Below are 21,466 nucleotides of genomic sequence, written 5' to 3'. Positions count from 1 at the left end.
GGACCTACAAAGTGACCTCAAACCTAATGCTCTTCCTTCCCAGTCAGGCCGTGTTGGGAAATCCCCCAAATAAGATGGGGAATGGAGGCAGAGACCCCTCTGTCCAGGGATGCCTGGGTGGCTCAGTGGTTGAGTGTCTGCCTTTAGTTCAGGGTGTGATCCTGGGGTCCCAGGATCGAGTTCTGCATCGGGCTCCTTACATGGAGCCTGCTTCTCCCTCTGCCTGTGTCTCTGCTTCTTTCTCTCCATCTCTCATGAATAAATAAACCCTTAAAAAAAAGAGCCCAGGGACCGACGTCATGGGAAACCCAAAGAGCTTGTCTGCCAGCCCATAGCCCCACCGAGAAGGGAAACTTGCCGTCTCTTGGATGCACCATTCAGGGACATTTTGGAAAAGCAGGAAATGGAGATGCCTACAGATATTCAGACACTGGGCCCGAGGTCTTTTTCTCTGTTCAGTTCTGTACTCAGGCCTATGAAAACCTGCCTTCTTGAATGATAATTTCCCCCTAGAAATGATTGTAGGGAAAGCTTGTCCTCTGCTGGATTGGCTGCAAACTTTATTCCTAAAAGTGCTCTACGTACCTGTCAGGTGCCCCTTGCCCTGGGCTGAGGGTTTGGCAGGGAGGTGAGCCCCCGAGCCTCACCCTCTTCATTTCTTTTCTTCTTTTTAAAAAGCTTCTATTTTATATGCATCCTTTATCAACTGGTTTCAAGTGATTTTTGGAAGTAGGTGGGTATAAATAATAGATTCGTGATTGACTCAACCGGGGGATCTGGCTCTTTAATTAAGACAGTGATCTTTGTCCAGAAGCCCACGTTTGTCTGGGTTATCTCTGGCTCCTCAAAACACCCACTGAATGGTCTGTGTCGGCTTTGCTGATGACCAAGCCGGAAACCAGTGTTTGTGTTGCAGTTCCCCACACAGAGAGGCAGTGCAGCTGAGTGAGCACAGGGTCTGGAGTCAAACGGAATGGAGTTAGAGTTCCAGCTCAGCCGCTTACTAGCAGAGTGACTTAGGGCAAAGTAGTTTTAACTCTCCTGTATAAAACAAGAGCTGTTGACAGTTCTTACCTTGCTGGTTGTCATAAGGATTAAATGAAATAATGCATGCAGAGCACTTAGCAAAGTACTTGGCACATAGTAAGGGTTTAATAAGTACTAATGATGATGATGAGAATAACATTGAACAGCATTGAGTACTGGATAAGTGCGTGATGCACCCTCCACTAAGGATGTTGAAAGGCTGCCTACCTGCCCACTGGCAGCTCGTCCCACTGAGCCCTGAGGATGAATTTAGTACCTGTTCCAGAAGACGGCCCCTGAGATCTTCTGCATCTCCCCTAGGGTGGCTAGGAGGAGTGAGGACTTGCCGCAGCCCACCTGCCCCACGATCATGGTCAGCTGGCCTGCAGGGAGGGTGGGTAGCAGATCGGACTGGGGCAGGAGGGAGTCTGAACGACTGCCACCCAGAAAAAACAGACAGATCCACCCAACCCTGGGACTCCCATTTGCTTTCCTTCCACCTGGAATCCCCCTCTGAGCCTTTCCTTCTGGAAACTTTCCCAGGTCCTTCCTCTACTAGTGATCCTCTACTCCTTCCTGAGTCCTTGCTTCTCCTTTCTCTTGCTCCTTAGTGTGAGCCCAGCTCCTCATGGTCCCAACAAAGGCCACTCTGGGTCCCACGTCCACCCCACCTCCATGCTTTCTTTGCTCATACTATTGCCTCTGCCAGGATGCCCACTGTGCCTCACGGCCCGAGGGATCCTGCTCATTTTCAGGTACCCCACCTCTTCCATAGCACCTTCCCTGGCTACTCGGGACTGCTCTTCTTTCTGTGAGGCACCCGTATGTCTGCCGCAGATGGTTGGACATCAAGGTCCCGCTGTCTCGTCCTGTCCTTGCTTCTGCACTCCCACTAGCATGTGGACTCCTAGAGGATGCAGCCCACTTCTCTGTGGAGTTCATACTCCAGAGTATCCACCAAGGGTGAGCACTGAGCAGGTACTCAATACGTGCTGATTTTTCTTTTTCTTTCTGTCACTCAGTGGGACAGGGGGAAGGGGCACCCCCAGACTGGAGAGGTGAGCCGGCCGTACCTCGGGGGATGCGGATGGTGATGTTGGACAGTGTGGGAATTCCATCAGGGGTCCATGTGAAGAAGCCTCCAATGATCTTTATTGGTGGTACCCCACCGCCCAGAAGAGAACAGAGAGGTTCTCAGTGTGACCGGTCTCTTGCCTCCCCTCCCCCATGAAAGCCAAAAGACAGATTTCAGGCCCTGGATCACTTCTAGGGCAGAGGAGTGGGGGCATGGCCTTCTCATGCTGATCCCTGCCCAAGGAACCCTCTCTAAGAGGACAATCACGTGTTCCCCCATTCAACAGAAGAGGAAGACCTGTTCCTAGTTTTGGGACTGCCACGGACCCTCCAGGCAGGCAGGGTGACCTCTAGGTCAGAGGACTCAGCACATAGGTCTCTGGTGCCGAGCTCCCTCCTGGAAATGGTGCCGGGGAGCCAGGTGTGGGGGTGCAGGGTCTCGGACTCACCTGGACACAGCAGCTGTCAGCATCCCCATCTGCACTGGGGGCCAGCCTCTGCAGCGGGGCCGAGAAGCCCCGACAGTCCTCCCGGGCTGGATGCTTGCGGTTCACGACCTTAAGGGGCTGGGAATGGTCAGGGGGAGGTAAGGATCCATAGGGCTGGGACAGGGGCAGGGAAGGGAGTCCCCCTTCCTGTGAGCAAAGGCTGAGGCAGGACACAGCAGGGCACAAGAGAAAAACACTGAGATGGGCAGGGGGGAAAGCCGGGCACTCACCACTGCCTGATACTTGCTGGCTTGGCCCTGCGGCGCAGGCTCACGGGGCGCACACTGCTCCTCACGGATCTCTGCACTGGACAGGAACTCGCTCAGCTTCTGCACGCTGCAGAGGAAGCACAGAGACACCCCTCACCCTTGCCAGGGGCAGAGGGGAGGGGGAAAGGGAGGAGGGCGCAGCCTGAGAGAGCAGCTCTGAGAAGGTTCTGGGTCCTGCGGTGCTGTCCCCACAAAGCCCACACTGGAGGGGGCCAGACTGGAGGGCATCCATGGTGGGCAGTTGTCCTCCGGATTTGTTCCAGTTGACCAGTCAGCGGGACTGGGTTAGGGTCCGGGTTACGGTGAGATTGGTTAGTTTTAGGGTTAGGTAAATGTTAAAGTTGGTTCTTTGATGTTGGGCTTTATCAGTTACTGCTGGAGTTAAGGTTGGTCAGAGCCAGGGTTAGTTAGGATTTGGATTATTGTCCAATTAATGTCCAATATTATCCAATTATTGGATTAATTATTATTGTCATTAACAATAATAATTACTCAATAACAATTATTGAGCACATACTGCATGCCAAACACTGTGTTAAACGCTTCCCACTGGGGAGGTTGCCATTATTCCCAACTCAAGGAGGAGAAGGCCTCAGATAGCCTGGTGACCCTGAGATTATGGAAATGCTTCAAGGTGAGCACAAGGGATTTCCAGCTGGGCCAGCATCCTGGAACCTGTGGTTTCTATACAGAGTCACATCCTGGGCTGGGGTGGGGGTGGGGGAGGAGGGATGGTCATTAGAAGTCACTGTGCCATGGCCAATTAAACTGAATCAGCGCAGCCCAGCCTGGAAATGGGAGCCATCGTTTCCCAGCCCTGGTTTAACTACTCCCTAGTCATATACTCCTTTGACCACAACCCTGCTGGAGCTCTGCTCCCTCCTACCCTAGAACCCTGGCCAGAGCTTCCTCGTGTGAGTTGCTCTTTCCACCAGGGACTTTGTTCCAACGATTATTTCTCCTTGCCAGCTTGCCTAGGACCTGCCAGGGCCTCATGCGACAGGGGTGTCACTTTCCTCAAGGTTGAAGAGGCTTGGGTACAGAGCACATTTGTTACTGTGCGGTCCCACTGGCAGAGGGAAATGACACAGCCGGCTCTCCCCAGAGGCAGGCCAAGGCCTGGCTTCCAAGGAGCTACTTCAGAGGGTCAAGGAGATCGTCACACTCCAGGTATGGAACTCCCCAGCTGAAACCTCAGCCCTCTGCCCTCAGGCTTTCATTCCCAAGGGGGTGATGCCTCTGGGAGAGTGGCCAGCTCTAGAGCCCAGTAGTGGGGGCCCCCCAGAGCTGCAGGCTATCGGGGAAGAGGACATGCAGGCACTTAGGGGAAGCTGCTTTACTGACCAGGGTCGGGAAGGCTCTGGGACCCGTGGAAAGAAGAGGGGATGTTCAGCCTGAGGAAGACAAAGATTCAGTGGATACCTTCTGAAGTCCGAGGGGCTGCCATGTGGGGAGGAACAGTGGGAGCCACCCTGGGTGGCTCTGGAGGGTGATACTAGTACTGATGGGTAGGATTTATGAGGAAATACCCATTTTGACTCAATACTGAATTTTTTCCTTTTTTTATAGAGTTGTCTTGCACGTGCCATTGAGTCCCTCTCCTTGGAGGTATGTAAGCCAGTTGCCTGACTCCTTCTCAGGGATGGCATGGAGGGGAGCCACACATGGCTATGTCCCCCTGGCCAACTAGGACCACCTTCAGAGAGGCCCAGATCAACAGGGAAGCATGTCTTGGACCGAACAGCTGTAGTTGTAGTGGTCACTGGAGCAAGCCCTGGTGCCACCACACGAGCTGCCAGTCCAGAGTCCTTGCTGAACCCTCCTCTCACCTGACTAGAGCTTTGACTGTAGACCGGACCACGCTGGACAGCAGGAACAGTGGTGTGACCAGGATGTGGAAGAGCGAGAGGGAGGCAAAGGCCACCGAGGGTGAGAAGTCGGCCTCTTTGAAGAAGCTGACGTGGCCGACGAAGGTCTGTGGACAGAGGCACATGTGAGATGCATGACGCGGAGCATGGGCCTCTCCCACACTGGCAGCCCTCGGCCCTTGGCCTGGAGCAGGGGACCCAAGGAGAACTTTCACTTAGAGACCCCTTCATCATCTTTAGTCATCTCCTCGAAATGTCTCCAGCAAGTTCAGGACTCTGAGCTGGAGGGCTGGGGCCGCTGCTCCCTGTCCTGCCCCGTCCCTGCCAGGAACGACCAGAGGAGCCCTCGGGGTGGTCAGCTCTGCTCCCCTCAGACAGCAGTCCCCAGTCGGGGAAAATGTACCCCTGGTCATTCCCAAGCCACCTCCTGTCTGTGCCCGCCCCTGGCTACCTGGCTGGCTACCTGGCTGGCTACGTGGGTGGCTCAGCAGCTTCTGTCACCCAGAGTTCCTCAAGGAGCCAGGCCAGAACCAGCCCAGCAGATCATGTCAAAAGTGAATTCCCAAGTGTGCCTGACAGGCTGTGAACTCGCCACAGCTCAGAGACTCCGGCCCCGGGGGGAAACACATGCGTCTTTTTAAAGAACTGTGGCCGTCACAGAACCCGGGTGGGAGCCCTGGGCAGGCGGAGGCCTGGGCCCTCCTGGAGGGGCACACCTCGGCCCACACTGCTGGACTCCCACACAGCTTGGGTCAAAATTGCATTAGAAAACCTCCATCGTACTACTGAATGACGCGGAGAATTGTTCGTGCCACGTACTGAAATTTCAAAAAGCAGGTTACAAAACAGCATGCACAGCACAATCCTAGTTTTGTAAAAATGTCATATAACGTGCCTTAAAAAGAGACTGGAAAGAAACACATTGACAATGTTGCCAGTGGGATCACGAGTGTTTTAAAATCTCTTTGTCCTTTCTTTTCTGAGTTTCCCAACGCTTCTGCGATAAACGTGTCTTATTTTTATAACTTAAGAGTTTGACAGCTCTTTTTAAAAGACAGTGAGATTTCTTTAAAGCCTAAGCCACTGGTCTTCCAGGCCCAGAGGCGGAGGCCCCTGCCTACCTGATGTCGGGGACGGATCTGCAATCTGTCGCCCTATTTTTGGATGAGGTGCCCAGTGCTGAGCGCCTCATCCGAACCCCTTGTGCAGAAAGGCCAGACCCGGGGCAGCCTCTGGCCACAGCCACTCTCTGCCACCCGCCCCCGCCGGAGAGGCAGCAGGGGTCCACTTACGATCAGCACTGCTGCGATGGGGATGGCCGTGTTCATGAAAACTGTGGAGGAAGCACAAGGGGAGTTTAGTGGGAGGCATAAGATGGCTAAAGGTGAAGCTGCCCAGGCCGGCCCGGAGGCGGTCCTTTCTCCAGCTCTGCGGCCCCTCCAGCTCCTGACTTTGCCTCCCTCAGGACTCTTGTCCCCTGCGTCTAAGACCCAGCCTTCAGACAAAGGCTTCGATGCTTTTATTCTGCTCCAGGTAGCTGGTGTGAAGGAAGCCCTGTGTGCAGTGGTGAGAGAAGTGGTGGAAAGAGGACTGTCTCTGGCCAACTAGGGGGTCAGCAGCGTCAGTGTCTGGGGGCACCAGGTTGCTACCCCTTCCTCTGCCTCTGGTCCCCATATCCCCTCAAGCCAGCTTCTCTCTGAGGCTTAGGGGTGTCCTAATCTCTCAAGGCTCCTGGGAAGGATTTCAAACTCGCTCATGCTGAGGGATTCATAACAGCTTAAAAGAGGGTCTCCCTTGGCTCTAAGGCTTAGAGTCCATGCCCAGGTGGGGGCAGGTGCTTTGCTGCACCTGCACAGAAGGGGTACCCTCCTTCTCAGAGCAAAGGGAGCTGGACTTCAAGTCAGACGAGGGTAGAGTCCCTGACCTTGGGCAGGTCATTTACCCTTCCCAGGCCTTGGTTTCTTCACCTGGTTTTTGTAAATTTGTACTTATTTGTTCGCACACTCTGGCTTCCTCCAAAGTAAGAGGAGATGATGTAGAGAACAGGCTCTGAGAGTCCCGGATGCTGCCTGAACATCACACCTGCCAGGCTATTAGCATAGTTCTGCTCCACGGGTCATGCTCCTCTGGCCCAAGGGGTGAGACGCCGGAGAGAGCCCTGACCCCAGGCCTTAACTTCCGAAGAGCAGCCCTCCTACAGTAAGGGATGACTATGCTAGCTGCCACCTTCCCATCTCCCGCTCCTTCCTTCCAGGAGGTTCATCCAGCCCGGCCCAGCCCAGCAAGGAGTCTGGTTGTATAATTAGCCAAATTAAAGCAGAAGGAGCCAAGAGCCAGGAGCCAGGAGCCAGATGCCAACAGATCAGCCTGTGCACATGGCCCCTATCTAATGAATGGTGAAGTCCCTGGAAACACTGAAGAATTACAGATGGTCAACACCATTCCAAGAAGCTGACTGTCCACTGACTCCAAAAGTCCTGAACCAGCTAGTACATGGACAGTGTATTCTGGAGATGTGGGACCCCTAGTGAGTGGAAGAACATAGCGTCTGCCCATGGAGGGGGCGGTCCTTGTCTGAGGAAGGGGACAGAACTATGCTCTCAGGAAGCCCCTGTTAGGATGGGGAGACATTGAACATGCCTCTAGGGGGTTCCCTAGCAGACAGGAAAGACTTTGGGCCCATTTTTGGGGAATTCCTAATCTGATGAGGAAAGCAGACCCAGCCATTGGAGAGCTCCCAGTGTCTTGGAGGAAATCCAGCCAGAGCTCTTGGAGGTACTGCTAACCTCTCTGACCACAAGGCTTTTTATCAACACCAATATCATACCTGACCTTTAACTGCCCTTTCCTGGAGAAGGCACTATGGTCTCCAGGTACCTTCCACAATACCACAGCTCTCCCTCAGAGTCTCTGGCAGGGAGTACAAACATTATACATTTTTCCTACAGTGTAAGGGATCCAGCTCAGGGACTTAGGACATAGCACAGCCATCATGGGCTCAGGAGAGGGAGGGAGAGGAGACACCAGTAGTCCTGGGCCCTTGATCAACACCAACCACGCAGCTGTAAACACTGGGGTAGCCACGCTCATCGCCTCCAGGGCCAGGTATTCCAGACAGCAACTTCAGGGCAAGAGCCTCCTTCTGTTTCTCTCCTGCGCATCCCCATCCATGACCAAACAGGAGAAGGCACCACCTTCCTCCAAAGTGCACCACCACTAGCCCCCCTGCCCCAGGCAGAGACCCCTCCCACACATCTGAGGCTCAACTCCCAGCTCAAGGGTCGGCTTGAAGTCAGGTTGCAAATTGGTACAACTCTGCTTAGAAAGCAATCTGGTGCTTTGTTAGCTAGAGCCACACAGAAGTTCAGACCTTCCAATCCTATAATCTCTCTCCTGGGAGTTTATCTTGAATGATCACTCAAGAGAAGCACAAAGCCCTCAGCAGGATGGTGTGAGCTGCAGTACTATCTGTCACAGCAAAACAAAACCACAGCCACAGCAATAAACCACCCGAAACAAAATAAACTGGCAACATCTAATGCCAAGTGGCTGTTTTAGTAAATGTGGTACATCAACTCCAGGGGAGATTTTGCAGTCAGAAATGTGTGATAATTGATATTTTGTTCTATTTTGTTCTACTGCATGTTTTCTCTGGTCGTGTTTTTTTTTTTTTTAATTTATTTTTTCCCTATTTTATTCCTTATTCTTGTAGCTGCCTGAAACTCCTTTGAGGAATGAGACAAGGTATAAATAAATTTGAAAAGGAGTTTTCCGACGCTGATGCAGCAGTGTGGAGAATGTATATGATATAATTAATTTCTGCTCTGTTCTGTTGTTGTATGCAGATGTTAGCGAATGAAAATGAGATTTTCTGTTTCCCCCACCCTCTCGTCTCCTGGAAGGACAGGCTTTGTGCAGGGAACTCTGGGTGCTGTTCAGGGTGGGGGCTGGGGGGTGGGGAGAATCACCAGCTGCTTGTGTGTCCTCAAGACCTCTCTGAAGACCACCCCCCTGGGCCCTGGGGTGGCCACGACTGGAACTGAGGATGGCAGGATCTGACACTAGGGAGCCTGGGATGCTACAGGCTCTGGTGGGTCTCAGCTCAGCAGACAGTCCTGTATGCTTGTGAGGGTGGGGGGAAGGCAGTGAGGTGTCCCAGTTGTTACAAGTTGAAGACCTGAGGCCTTGCCTCTGTTTTCCCGAACCCCATGAAGCCCTGTAAGACGTTAAAGGTGGCAAAGGGGTGGGAAATATGACTAACCACTGATTTCCCTCCAACTTTGGCATGGGGTGAGCTGACGCATTTTGATTTTCTCTGGGTCGGGCTGCAGAATGGAGGGAGAAGAACGTGAGAGTGCTCAAATCGTAATGCTAGGGAGCAAGAAGTAGTGTGCAACAGCTCTAAGTGAAGTGTGGTTCCATTATGGCAAAGTGTAACTGCCTGTAGGCAGGCCTGACACGCCGCCTTTGAAAGTGAAGGTCTCTCTGTAATGGTGTAGACAGACAAACAGGTATGTGTTGTTTTAACAGCTGCCTCTCCAAATATCCTTTACGAAGTATTCTTTCAAAAAGTATTTGTCGAGGATCTTCTCTGCCCCAGGGGTTGCGCTGGGTCCTGGAGGTATAGTAGTGAACGGTTGTGTCAACTTTTCACAACTACCCCTTGCCATCCCCCAGACAAAGCAAATATCAAATCAACCAACACCAAAGCAGGGCTCTGCTCAGCCGCTCCCTCTGGCTTTGCTCAACGAATGCCCCCCTGGCCTTGTGGGTGCCCCAGCCTGCACTGCAATACCAGGAGCTATCCATTTCCACCACATCCATAAATATTTCAGAGGCCGTGTGTCCGGGAGGTACGGCCAGCCATATTTGTGCTTCTGGTTCACTTGATCTTTGTCTCCACGGAGGGCCAGGGAGGAGCTGCAGGCTCCAGGCTGGGCCTAACTGCAGGTGCACCTGCCAGAGGGGGAAATGTATTTTGAATGCATGTGGCTATTTCCCATTCAGGTGGATGGTCAGTCCGAAGTCTACAGAGGGGAGGGAAAGGTAGGTGGGCTGCTGGCAGTGGAGGAAGCATGGCAGGAGGGCCGCTGTCACCGACCTTTTTACCCACGCACCTCCCTGGCTCTCCCTCAGCCACCTCTCCGCCTGAGCGGAGTGAGCTGGGATAGGCATCGGCAACACGCTGTGGCTGCGCCAGCTGCTGGAAGGAAGGACAGATGTTGAAGACAGAGGAGGAAGGGGGACCGGGTCTGGAGGTGAACTTGTCCTGAGACACCAGCTGCTCTGAGTCAGGGCCTCTGTGGAGGAGGGTAGGGACAAGACTTGCCAAGAATAGCCAGGCCCTGGAGAGGCTGGGTGGCCTGCAAATGGGGTTCACCAGCACCCTCCTGCCCACCCCTACATCCCCAATTGTGACACAGTTAGGCTTGGGGGTTTGTTTTTTTGTTTTTCAGGACATGATATGAGGCCAGTTACATCCCTCCAAGGAGGCCCCGCCTGGCCGTGGTTCAGGCCGGCTGGAAGAAGGAAGACCCCTGACCACGGAACACTCGAAGAGATGCCAGACACACCTGTCCTTTCCTTCAACTCTTTCAGTGGCTCTCCTGCTTCGGGAGAAAAGCCGGGGTCTGAACACAGCACACAGGGTCCTGCACCATCTGGTCTTGTTACTCTCTCCTCAGCAGATTATGTTCTAGTCTTGAACACACCACCATCCTTCTCACCTCTAGGCCTTCATGCCTGGAACATTCTTCCCCTCATCTGACTCATCGATCATCACCCATTGGGCATCTCTGACAAGGTCTCCTTGCCACCCATGACCCCTAGAGACTAGGGTAGGTAGGACTCTAAGGGCACCTGGAATACCCCTTCCTGTTCCTCTCACTCACAGCACAGTCTGGCCTCCCTACTAGACTCTGAGGAACTCAGCAGCGGGGCTGATTTAGACCAAAAGATTGGCAGGGCAGGAACAAGAGGTTGTGGGTATCAATGAGGGAAGAGTGAAGTGATTCATCATGGGGTCCAGAGCAGAATAGGGGTAAATGAAGCCTTGCAGGGCTGGTGGAGGGGGAGAAGAGGAAGATGTCTTCATTGGGTTGAAAAGCAGCACAGGCGGCACCACCATTTCCTCTCAGCACTACATCCCTGATGCCTGGCACAGGTCCTGGGATGTCATGAGTGCTCAGTAAATATTTATCAGATAAGTGATGAGAGAAACAAAAGAGGCCAGGGTCGGGGAAGTACCACAAAAGAGAGCAGGGCACCTGCAACTGATGCCCTGGCTCTGGCCTCATTCACCGCCACTGCTCATGGCATGGTCTCTCTCAAGACTGTGAGGGAGAGGATTGTGCTTGGCTCTCTCTCTCTCTCTCTCTCTCTCTCTCTCTCTCTTTTTAGATTTTATATATTTATTTGACAGAGGGAGAGTGGACAAGCAGGGGGACGGACAGAGGGAGAAGCAGGGAGCCTGACACAAGGCTTGATCCCAGGACCCTGGGATCATGACCTGAGCCAAAGGCAGATGTTTAACCAACTGTGCCACCCCCACTTGGCTCTTTTTAAATGCACAAGGCCCCAGCAGAGTCTGGCACAGAGAGAAGGCTCTGGGATGGATGCTGAACGAAGGACAAAGTGAACTGGCAGCATGACTGTTGGTTGACCCCTTAGTCACTCCTGCAAAGCTTGCCCACCTCAGACACCTAGAGTCACCTGCTTCTGCAGGGAAATAAGGATTAAACTGACTTGCCAGGGGAGCGGCCCCAGCCCTTGCCTCCAGCTTCTCCCCGTTTTCTGCTCACCGACATCCTGCCCATCCTGCCAGGTCCAGCTCAGGCCGCCTCTGGCATGACGCTCCTGGAACTCCCAGCCCATATGGGCTTCCTTCTTCTCTGTTCTCTGCCATTCACTGAGGCCCTGGGATGGTCACTGCACCTCCCTGAGCCTCAGTACCGGGGGCAGCAGGGCTCACAGCTCCCAAGCTGTGTGAGGACTGGGTGCCCTTGGGCCCGCGAGGCAGCCAGCACCCAGCAGGTCCTCACCGCTCAGCGTGCCCAGCCACGTGTTTCCCCGACGGCAGCTCTGGAAACTGGGGAGCTCCCCCCGTGGTCTCCTGCAGCCCTCGCAGTGCTCAGTACAGGGCGGGACCCCCGGACTGGGCTAGCTCAACCCCCCAGGAGTGCCCTGCTTCCTTTTTCCTCTGATTCTGGATTTGATGGTAGGGAAACTGCGCCCGTTTCCCTGTCACCCCCTGCCTTGCCCGCACCAGCTCGGGCTCTGACGGCAAGAGCAGCGGGGAGAGTGTCGGGGTACCATCCCCCCATCCCCGCCCCCAGCAGGCAGCACAAGCAGGCCCCCCCCCAGGAAGAGGGACTCTGGGGCTCCTCTGTGGCGCCAGGACCCCATGGCCGGCGCCAGGGAAGAGAATGAACGATGCCCCATTACCTCAAGCCTAATGGCCTGTGTCCTGATCCCTGGTGACAGGAGCAGCAGGCGGGAAGCCCGGGAGGTCCATGAATCACACGGAGCTCGAGCTGCAAGCCAGGGGCGCCCCTCCCGCGCTGTCTCCCTCTCCCACGCGGACCACAGACCCACCCAGGAAGGGCACGCGGTGAGCAAACAGCCCGGAGCTTTCCACCCCGCCCGGAGGGTGCTTCCCTTCCCTCCACTGCCCTCTGCCAGGGGCCAGCCTGGACTGCTCTGTTGGTCCTTCCAGGTCGCCGAGCCCTGGACAGGTGAGGGACCCTGGGCAGACCCCTGCTGGGCTCCGGAGCCCCTCGCTCCTAACGCAGTCATCTCAGCCCCCGACAAATGGCATCGCCTTTCCCCACGTCCTCCTGGCCCCAGGGCCTTTGCAAAGCCATGGCTTGTCTTCTGAGGCTCCAGGGGTCAAAGAACATCCACTAGATAGGCTTCAGTGGGCTAGCCCGGGACCCGGGGGTCACCCAATGTCGTTCACGTAGCAAACATCCCAGCTTGTGGTGTGGAATGCAGGAAGCGGGCCTACGTCTCCTAGGAGCAAGGCAGCTGGGCCGCCCCCATCTAGACGAGTGGAGGCTGCCCCTACGTTGCTGCCAGGGGTCTTGGGGGCCCCAGGTCCCCAGTTTCCTTGATGCTTCCTTTCTCTGTCTCCCACCCAGCAGTGGGGAGCCTGCCCTACCCCACCCTGTCATACCAGGGAGAGGCATATAGGGAGAGGAAGTCACCTGGCTGCAGGGTCACCCTCCTCCACCTCAGCAGTGGCTCCCACTGATGAGATGTCCGGAAGCCAGGTGTCCTCACCTGGGTTATACACAGTGTGGGGTTCCTGTCACACAACCAGAAGGCCCAGGGGCCGGCAGAGCTGGCCCAGAGGAGGGTGACGAGGGCCCGGGGCTGCAGACGCCTTTCCAATCCTCCTCTCCTGTGGAGTGGGCAGCCTGAGGGGGCTCAGAGGCCCTGAACACCGCATGGTCAGGGCGGGGGGTCGAGGGAGACACCAGGAACCTGCCGAGGAATCCAGGAGGCCGAGGCTGCCTGCCATGTTTACACCTCCGTTCTGAGAAAAGCAGGCCCTAGCGGGACTTTCTGCAGAAAGATGCCATGTCGGGCACCACGGATGGCGGATGGCCTGGCCACTGCTGACTGTGCTGCGCCACCATGGTCTGGATGGACACGGGGAGGTGGGGCACTGGGGGTGCTCGGAGCAAGCCCTGCCCTGTGAGGAACTGCGGGTTGGATGCCGGCACCTGGCCCCACCAGACCCTCTCTGTAGGCAATATGAACACCAGGAACACACGGACGACCCGAGTGGCCGTCCCATTCTCCACGACCCTGTCTGGGAGGCCGGCTACACCTCCCACTGGCTGGCCCACCCCTGGCGACCCCTGCCCCCCGTTTCTTCCAGGCATGAGCTGGGGGAGGCGGTCAGCAGCGTGCACCGCCCCTAACTTCCTCCCCGGTTTCCCACTCCCCTCAGAGCCCAGTGTTGGTTATTGCTCCCCCACTCGGAGAAAATCGTCTGAAAACGGTGCCCCATTGTGTCCTAAGTTCTCACCCCACGGAGGTGTCCAGGTGTCTGTGGAACACAGCACGAGTCTCCAGAGGATCTAGTGTGAGCCGTGCCATTTGCCTCACGAGTGACCTCAGGGAGACGCCCCACCCTGGAGAGTGGAGATGTGACCTGTGGAGGTCACATCTGGAGAATGGTTCTCCCAACTGGCAGGACACACGTTCCTTAGGTCCCCTCGTCCCCTCGCCACATTCTATGTAACGTCCTCAGACCTATCTTTTGACTCACAAACGTTCCCTCCAGCTCTGTGAATTCATTTACACTTTACACTTGAGTTGTTTTTGGGTCCTTTTTGTTTGTTTTCTTTCTCCCCCTCTCTGGGGGGCTTCGCCTGGGCCCTTCCTACCACACTGGCTCTTAAACTGGACAGGCCTGCCCACCAGCGTGAGGCCCGCCTGCTGCCAACAATCTGCGTCCCAACCATGCACTCGGGCAGGAAGCACAACCCGGCGGGTCCTCGGAGCCACTAGACCAACCGTAAGATCACCTTGGGCCAGGACTCCGTCGGCCAACTGATCTCCACGAGCCCTGGCCTGACCTGGGGACCACTGTCCACCAAATTAATTTTGATAACTAAATTTTTAGTTTCTAGAAGTCCTTTTGTCTCTTTGCCCCCTGATACTTTTCTGTTTTACCTTGTGGGTTTTACACTTTCCTTTAGCTCTTTAATTATGTTGAATGTGCTTATTTTATTATCTCTTCCAGACGATTCTATCATTTCCAGGGATTGAGGGAATAATTCTATTGTTTTGCATTTTGCTGACTCTAACTCGGGTGCTACATTTTCCTCTGGTGGATTTTTGTTTCTATATTAGCTCATCGTTCGACAGGAGCGTTTGCTGTTGGAGCCCCATGTTCTCTGGAAAGTAATACATGTGTCTGCTGGGACTGTAGGAGTTTTACCAGTTTGGGCCCCCCCCCCCCCGCCCTCTATTTTCTGGGCTTGGGGTTTCCTAACCACTTACGTGGTTAATGCAGATTCAGTCCCTACATTCATGAGTACCTCCGGTTTGAACTTCTGCTTTTTAGGAAGCTTTCTCCTTCTCACACCCCAGCTAGATGGAAGCTTCCTTCCATGGTAGCTGCCCCAGGGCAGTGAGTGGAAGCTCAATCTGACTTACTGAAAGCAGTCCCCACACCCCGGAGAATTCAAAACTGGTGCTATTCATGCACTTATTGCCGCCTCCTGATGACAGATCAGTTCAATAGTGCATAAAAGGCTTCCCTTGTCTTTGTCATCACTGTGTCTTGAGGGCCAGGACAGGGCCCCGCGCACAGCAGGCTGTCGACACGCATTTGCTGGGTAAGTGACTGAGGACACTGTGACTTCTGGGGGCTTCCCTCCAAGAGACAGTGTGAGGCTCCCCTGGATGGGGTGCTGCCAACACCTCCTGCCTCTGCACCTTCACTGTCCCCCTCAAGCCCTGACACCCTCTCCTAGCGTATCAGCAGCCGTGCATGGGGCCGGCCGGGTAGACTCACTGGAAATGGAAGTGTACACAGCAAAGGCTCTGAGGCTGGTCATCTCCTTCCTGCGGGTCATCTCTACGCGCGTGCAGAAGATGTTTTCCCAGGCGTACAGCTTGAGCAGCTTGATGCCTCGAAGCATCTCGTTGGTCTGCTTCAGCCTCTCGTTGGAGTACTCCTGCCAGGGGTTGCCAAGTCAGAAAGGGGTTTCCTTTGCCTCCATCCCACCCAAGAGGAAGGAGCGGAGCCGATGCCCTCGCTGCTTGGCAGACAATGCCCAGCTCCTGTGCCCATGGGGGTGCCCCTTGCCTTCTTCATTCAGTCCCTTTCACAGACAAAGAAACTGAGGCCTGGACAGTGAAGGGATCTGCTTAAGGTTAATGATAGTGTGGATGTGCGTGTGTGTGGCTGTTCTGGGGCTCCTGGGGGAAGAGGGAGGATGTATAGGGAGAGGGAGCAAACAGCCGCATGGGGGAAGGATGGGGAAGAGGGGCATGAGCACGTGCAGGATGCTCACTCACCAGTGTGCTCCGCTGGGCCTGGGAGAGCTTGGTGGCCACAAAGTACTGGACAGGGGCCAGTAGGATGATGACAGCTGCCCCAATTAAGGCACTGACTCCGAGGATGTAGTAGAGGAGAATCACACCCACGATGATCTGAAGGAGGGTCATGGGGGTGAGTTTCCTTTGATTTGGTGGCCGCCCTGGGGGAGGGGGTGTTGGCAAAGTCCCCCCTTCCTCAGTCCCCTAGGGAGGGAAATGCCTTGTACCCAGGTTTTCAAGTGGTCCCTGGGGCCCAGAGGAGGAGGTGTGACAAAGCAATTTTGGGAAGAGGTATTAATGTGATGGGGGTCTCACACAAGCAGTGGCTTTCTGGGCTGATAACTAACTGTATTTATCTGCCAGCCTGCTGAGCCATTAACTCTCTCCAAATCTACCTTTCAGAGGGGAGTCTCAGAGCTGACGTTGCACAATGAGTGTAATAGCATCCTTTGTTCTGCTGGCTGGCTGGCAAGGCTGACAGTTCCCTCATGTGGGGAAAAAAGTGACATATGAGCAAAGGGGCACTGTTGCATCTGTGCCGGACAAAACGAGTCCAGGGACTGAGAGTTCACTTTTCATTCTTAGGCTCCTGGCATCTTTTTTTACATTTTTTTCCTGGCATCTTTTTAAAAATAAAATACGAATAGTCTTCTATAAACTAATGATTGTCTAAATATAAGAAAATGAAAATGATCTCTTAAATTTGTGACATACTGTAGAGTGGTCTTTGGATCAAAATAGAGGTTTTTATAATTCTTAGAGAGGCATGTACATTTTATTGGCTATAATACATATATACATATGTCCATGAAGGCTGGTGTCTTCAATTTTCTAGTGAATCTGGCAAGTATTCTCTGAAAAGAGAATTATTCTGTTCCTAGCTTTATGCAAATGACTGCCTGATTCTGAATATTTATGAGAAGTGTAAATTACTCTTGCCAGCCCCTGAAGCATCAAGATGACAACTTCTCAGGTTGCCTTCAAAGGCAAATAGCTCTAAATTCAGGGCTTATTCTAGAGGAGCAGATGTGTTGTCTTCCTTAATTGGAAAAGAAACCCGTCTGCCTGGGTTGGCCCTGTACTCCCTGAGCCCTACACCAAACTGGCACTAAGCTCCTTGCACTACCTCAAGGACAGAGGAGTGGGTGGGCAGCTCTGTAACTTCTGTTAATCACAGAAGGGCTCTTGTATTAGCATAATCTTAGGGGCTGGTAAGTGACCCCTTCACCACCTGCCTCCCAGGGTTTCACTGATGTGAAATGCTGACACAGGGGTGCAGAGGAGCGTGTTAGAAAATAAAGAACCTCCTACTCCTGCCTGGTTCTGCTCACATCACCTTATCCAAAATTACCCCTGGCATCCTGTCTTTTCATTAACTGTCCTCATATGGAGGCAATCAGGGCATCGTTCAGCAGCTTGGATGGAGCCAGACACCAAGGAAGCTCCCAGGGCACTCCCTGCGTTGCCACTGTGGCACCTGCTGGGGGTGGGTGCCTGAACCCCCACTGCCTCCAAGCGCTGGAGCTGCTGGAATGGGACCTGGAGACACAGCTGCTGCTTCTGCTAGGCTCCTTCTCACCCTCCACCCACCCCTTGGGATGCTCCCCAAATTCTTCTGTCCATTCCTCTATTCTGCAGGGGTCTGAGTGGACCACTCGGAAGAATATATGAGAAATCAGGGATTCTGAGAATGAGAAGCAAGTGTGGAGAATATGAGGGCTATTTTCGCCTCTGTGTGCAAGTTAGGAAAGTGACGTAGTATAGTAGTGGGGAGATGGTAGTTGCTGGAGTCTGCAAGCCTGAGTTTGCATGCATCCCAGCACTTAGCTGTGCAAACTTAGGCAAGCTACTTAACCTCTCTGAGTTGCAGCTTCTTCATCCTTAAAATGGTAATTTTAATGCCCACTTATCAAGACTGCTCTGAAAATTAAATGAATATATGTGATAAGCACCTAGAATGATACCTGGCACATAGAGATCAATACCAGGTGGCAACCCTCTCCTTAAAAACAAACAAATAGACCTCATGGGAACTGTCACTAGGGAACCACAGAAAGGAGACACCTGGGTGTAACGTTGCTACTAGTTCACAGTGTGGCCCACCCTCTCCAGGCCTCCAGCGCCCAGGGGATGAAGAAAGAATCAGAGAAGTCCCCACTATTGCCAAGTTCCTTAACATGGTGTCCATAAGCTTCAGGGGGCCAGTAAAGCTCCTGAAATTGTAGGCAAATGTGTGAATGCACATTTGTTTTCTGAGAAGGTTTCATTAGATTTTCGAAAGTCTGTGTAGACCAGAGGTTGCCTAGGGCTGGGGGAGGGGATGACGAGTGACTGCCGATGGGTATCAGTTTCCCTGGGTGGGGGGGCGGGGGTGATGGAAATGTTCTAAAATTGTGATGACGGTTATGCAGCTCCGAATATGCTAAATCCCACTGAATTATACACTTTAAATGGGTGAATTGTACCTTAATGAAGCTGTTATTTTAAAAAGTATATGTGACAAAAAAAAAATTACAAATCAAGGAGAGAGCGCCTGGGCTAGTTTCAGTATTAGCAAAGGCCCATGGCCTGTGGCCAGCCAGGCTGCCCAGAGCATCCTGACTAGGCTGAAGGGACTTGTCAACCGTTGGTGGTTAACACTGCGTCTTGAGGGCTGGTGAAAGTACTCAGGGCAAAGGTATAGCCTTTAAGGAGCTAAAAATGGAAAACCAAAGGAGACTTCATGATAAATCAGCAAAGGTAAGTGATTAGTGGGGATGAAACTACCGCGTCCCGTTGTGGAGAGGGTTAACTGTACAAGAGAGAGACCCTGGAGCAAGGGTTATTAGTTAGTATTAGTATTGTCTGCAATGACGTAAACTCCATAAACATTATCAATAATAGTAATGATAGCAATACAGTAGGTTTGGTGCACAAAATCTTTGAAAGGAGACTGTTCAGGGGAACACCACAGAAAGTTCTTATGGATCAAAGGCTGGTTACTGTATTAGATGAACTGTCCAGGCCCTTCTATAGCTTCTGTAGTTTCTGATCCATCTTGGCAGAGAAGGGAGTGGACAGGGGTCTAGGTGTGGGTAAGTGGTAATTGGGGATGCCATATAGGGCTGTCCCCATAAAAAGGACCATCAGATTCCCTTCCCTTTCCTATATCTTCATCAAGACTCCTAGCTGACTCCCTGTGCAAGCCTCTCCTTCTATTTTTCCTTTAATGTCTTTCAAATACAAGTTTTACAGGTTAGAAGGACCAATAAAAATCACTTGAGATTAAGGTTTGTGCAGTTTGCATCCCAAGAAACAATGGATTCTGTACTGGGGAAGTCCTTACTCACTAAGTGTGCAATTTCGAGGGATCTGATATTTACTCAGTGACTACTCTGTGCCAGGCATTCTGCTTGGTACTTTGCTTACATGATCTAGTTGAATTGTCACAGCAACTCCAGAGGGTAGGAATCAGGCGTATTTCAGAGATGAGGGAACTGAGGCTCAGACACAGTAAGTATTTGGATCAACCTGTTTCACCGAAGTCCAGACACTATCCTCTATACTAGGTGGCCTCTGTGGAGCCTCCAGGCGCTCTGGGATTTCTGGGTCTGGTCTGAGCACCAGAGTGAAATACAGGCTCCGTGGCAGAAACTCCAGATGAGAAACAGGGGCCAGGTAAGCTGTGCTGAGGATTCTCCTACTATGGTTGGGGAGAATGCACCTCCTTCAAAGCTAGCTCCAAAGGTTGTTCACCTTTAGAAGTAATCATGGTTTTAATTTTCAAAAATAATACAGGCTTATTGGAGAATTTAGAAATGCACAAAGAAAATAAAAATTACTGTAATCCCACCATGTGAACTTCTAGTTCTTTTCCTGTATGAATCTGTGCAAATCTGTGTATATAGATACATTCCAATGTAGTGCGAAGCTCACCTCATATACTATTTTGTAACTTTTGGCTTAAACATACATCATGAACACTTTTCGATGTAACTAAGTACTTGCAGCAACATAACATTTAATGTCTGCAAAAGTGTTCCACATATGATTATTCTATTTTTTTTTTAAGGCTGGCTGCTTTCCTAAAGCTTTAATGATAAGCGCGATGGCTAGACCATTTGCCAGCCGTGAGAGAGTATAGGGGCCAGAAGTATGCTCCATGGAGACTCTAAGGGGGTGGAAGGTGCAAGCCAAGATGGAATAGAAGATGGTGAGCTCGAACTCCTAGTCACTGGACATTTACCAGAAGATTCCAACTTAGTGCCCTCCACCGCCACCACACACATGCATCCCTTACCTGCACTGGCATAGCCCAGAGGTTTGGGCACAAGAAGAAAAACCACATGAGCTGGTTGGTGTCAATGGCAACCAGGTTGCAGATCTGCGCGGCTGTCATTTCCCCCATGGACAGATTGGAGGTGGACAGGTGCATGATTTTGTTGTAAATCTTGGTCTGGAATGAGAGTAAGAGTGCTCCACATTTGTCACCATCATCCTAATCCCCTCTCCCAGATGCCATGTGTCTACAATGTGCCAGTGCCTTCTCAGGCAGACAATCCTCCACGGAGCCCCAGAGCAGTTCTATAAGGGGGGCGCCAATCGGAAAATTAGTGTTCCAATCCTACAGATGAGGTAAGTAAGGCTCAGAGAGGTAAAGGGCCTTGATTACAGATCAAGCAGGTCAGAAAAGGCAATATTCAAATGAGGAATCCATGCCAGCGAACGACTTCCCCAGCAAAGCAAGACCTCTCCCTGGGGCACAGGACTTAATTAGCTCTTAAATCTTAAAAGCAGATCTTCACATCCAGTTGTGTTCTTGATTTGCCAGAGGCCAATGGAGAACACATTTCAGAGCCATAAAAATGATAAAGTGGGGCAGCTGTCTGTTTTAATGCTGCTGTCTTCACCCGGGGGCAGGGGTATGCTCAGAGGCCAAGTCCTGCCTTAATTGAGCCTTGAAACAAAATGAGGGGTCAGCCTGGGAAGCTCTCCTGTGAGACACACGTACAAGTGTCGATCAGCCCCACCCCACTGGGATTCCAGCCACCCAGAGCGTCTTGTCCTGTCTCTCCAGGGCAGATGGGGAGCAGCCGTGGTAACAGCTCCCAGGGAGCTCTGAACCCAAAAGCTCTATGTGCAGAGTGATCATGCCTCCTAGGAAGATGGCATTTTCAGGTTGTGTGCTCTTAAACAAGGAAAAATGCATTCCCATCTTCAATGCCCTAGGGATGCCTGCTTTTAAATGAAATTCTAGTGTGCATTCGTTGTAAGGTGGATTCCCAGCTCCCTTAATTCATCTTTCATGAAACCCAGGCTTTTTTGCAGGTCAGGTTTGCTCAAAGCATGAACTCATTCTGCGTCTTTCTGTGGGTTTGTATACACCATGGGTAACACTTAAAATAATGGCAATGACATTTTTTGACAGATAGATGCACAGCCCATGTTATGTGACATCAGTCTCCAGGGGATAATAATAAATCCAGTTTGTAATAAAGTAGGAACCTAGGGTAATCTATCAAATAAAGCATTATTCAGTAAAGACCAGGATATACAGAAACACACAACTGATAGCTGGCATATGTCAAAAAATTATATATTTACTACAAGAATTTCGCCTAATAACTTTTCATGCAAGAACTGTGGTTATTCTCAAACTCATGAAGACATAGACTCTTATCTATAATTTTAATGTGACTCTCTG

General features: G+C 52.4%; 1 protein-coding gene across 5 annotated transcripts in view; it reads right to left on the bottom strand.

Moving 5' to 3' along the window:
• Window positions 1–21,466, bottom strand: part of ABCC8 (ATP binding cassette subfamily C member 8) — a 76,275-nt gene that overhangs the window by 30,697 nt on the left and 24,112 nt on the right. For all 5 annotated transcript variants that reach the window (XM_055318114.1, XM_055318115.1, XM_055318116.1 and 2 more), the window contains exons 8-16: window positions 20,063–20,218; window positions 15,763–15,897; window positions 15,257–15,419; window positions 6,018–6,058; window positions 4,687–4,832; window positions 2,819–2,924; window positions 2,550–2,666; window positions 2,100–2,175; window positions 1,304–1,409 (exon numbers count right to left, since the gene is read on the bottom strand). In XM_055318114.1, the coding sequence (XP_055174089.1) occupies window positions 1,304–1,409; window positions 2,100–2,175; window positions 2,550–2,666; window positions 2,819–2,924; window positions 4,687–4,832; window positions 6,018–6,058; window positions 15,257–15,419; window positions 15,763–15,897; window positions 20,063–20,218 (1,046 nt within the window). The remainder of the gene's footprint in view (window positions 1–1,303; window positions 1,410–2,099; window positions 2,176–2,549; window positions 2,667–2,818; window positions 2,925–4,686; window positions 4,833–6,017; window positions 6,059–15,256; window positions 15,420–15,762; window positions 15,898–20,062; window positions 20,219–21,466) is intronic.

This window comes from Nyctereutes procyonoides, unplaced genomic scaffold (genome assembly GCF_905146905.1).
Source record: "Nyctereutes procyonoides isolate TBG_1078 unplaced genomic scaffold, NYPRO_anot_genome, whole genome shotgun sequence".
Lineage (NCBI taxonomy): Eukaryota > Metazoa > Chordata > Mammalia > Carnivora > Canidae > Nyctereutes > Nyctereutes procyonoides.
The sequence above is the reverse complement of the archived record's forward strand: the minus strand, read 5'-3'. Positions and strand labels throughout refer to the sequence as shown.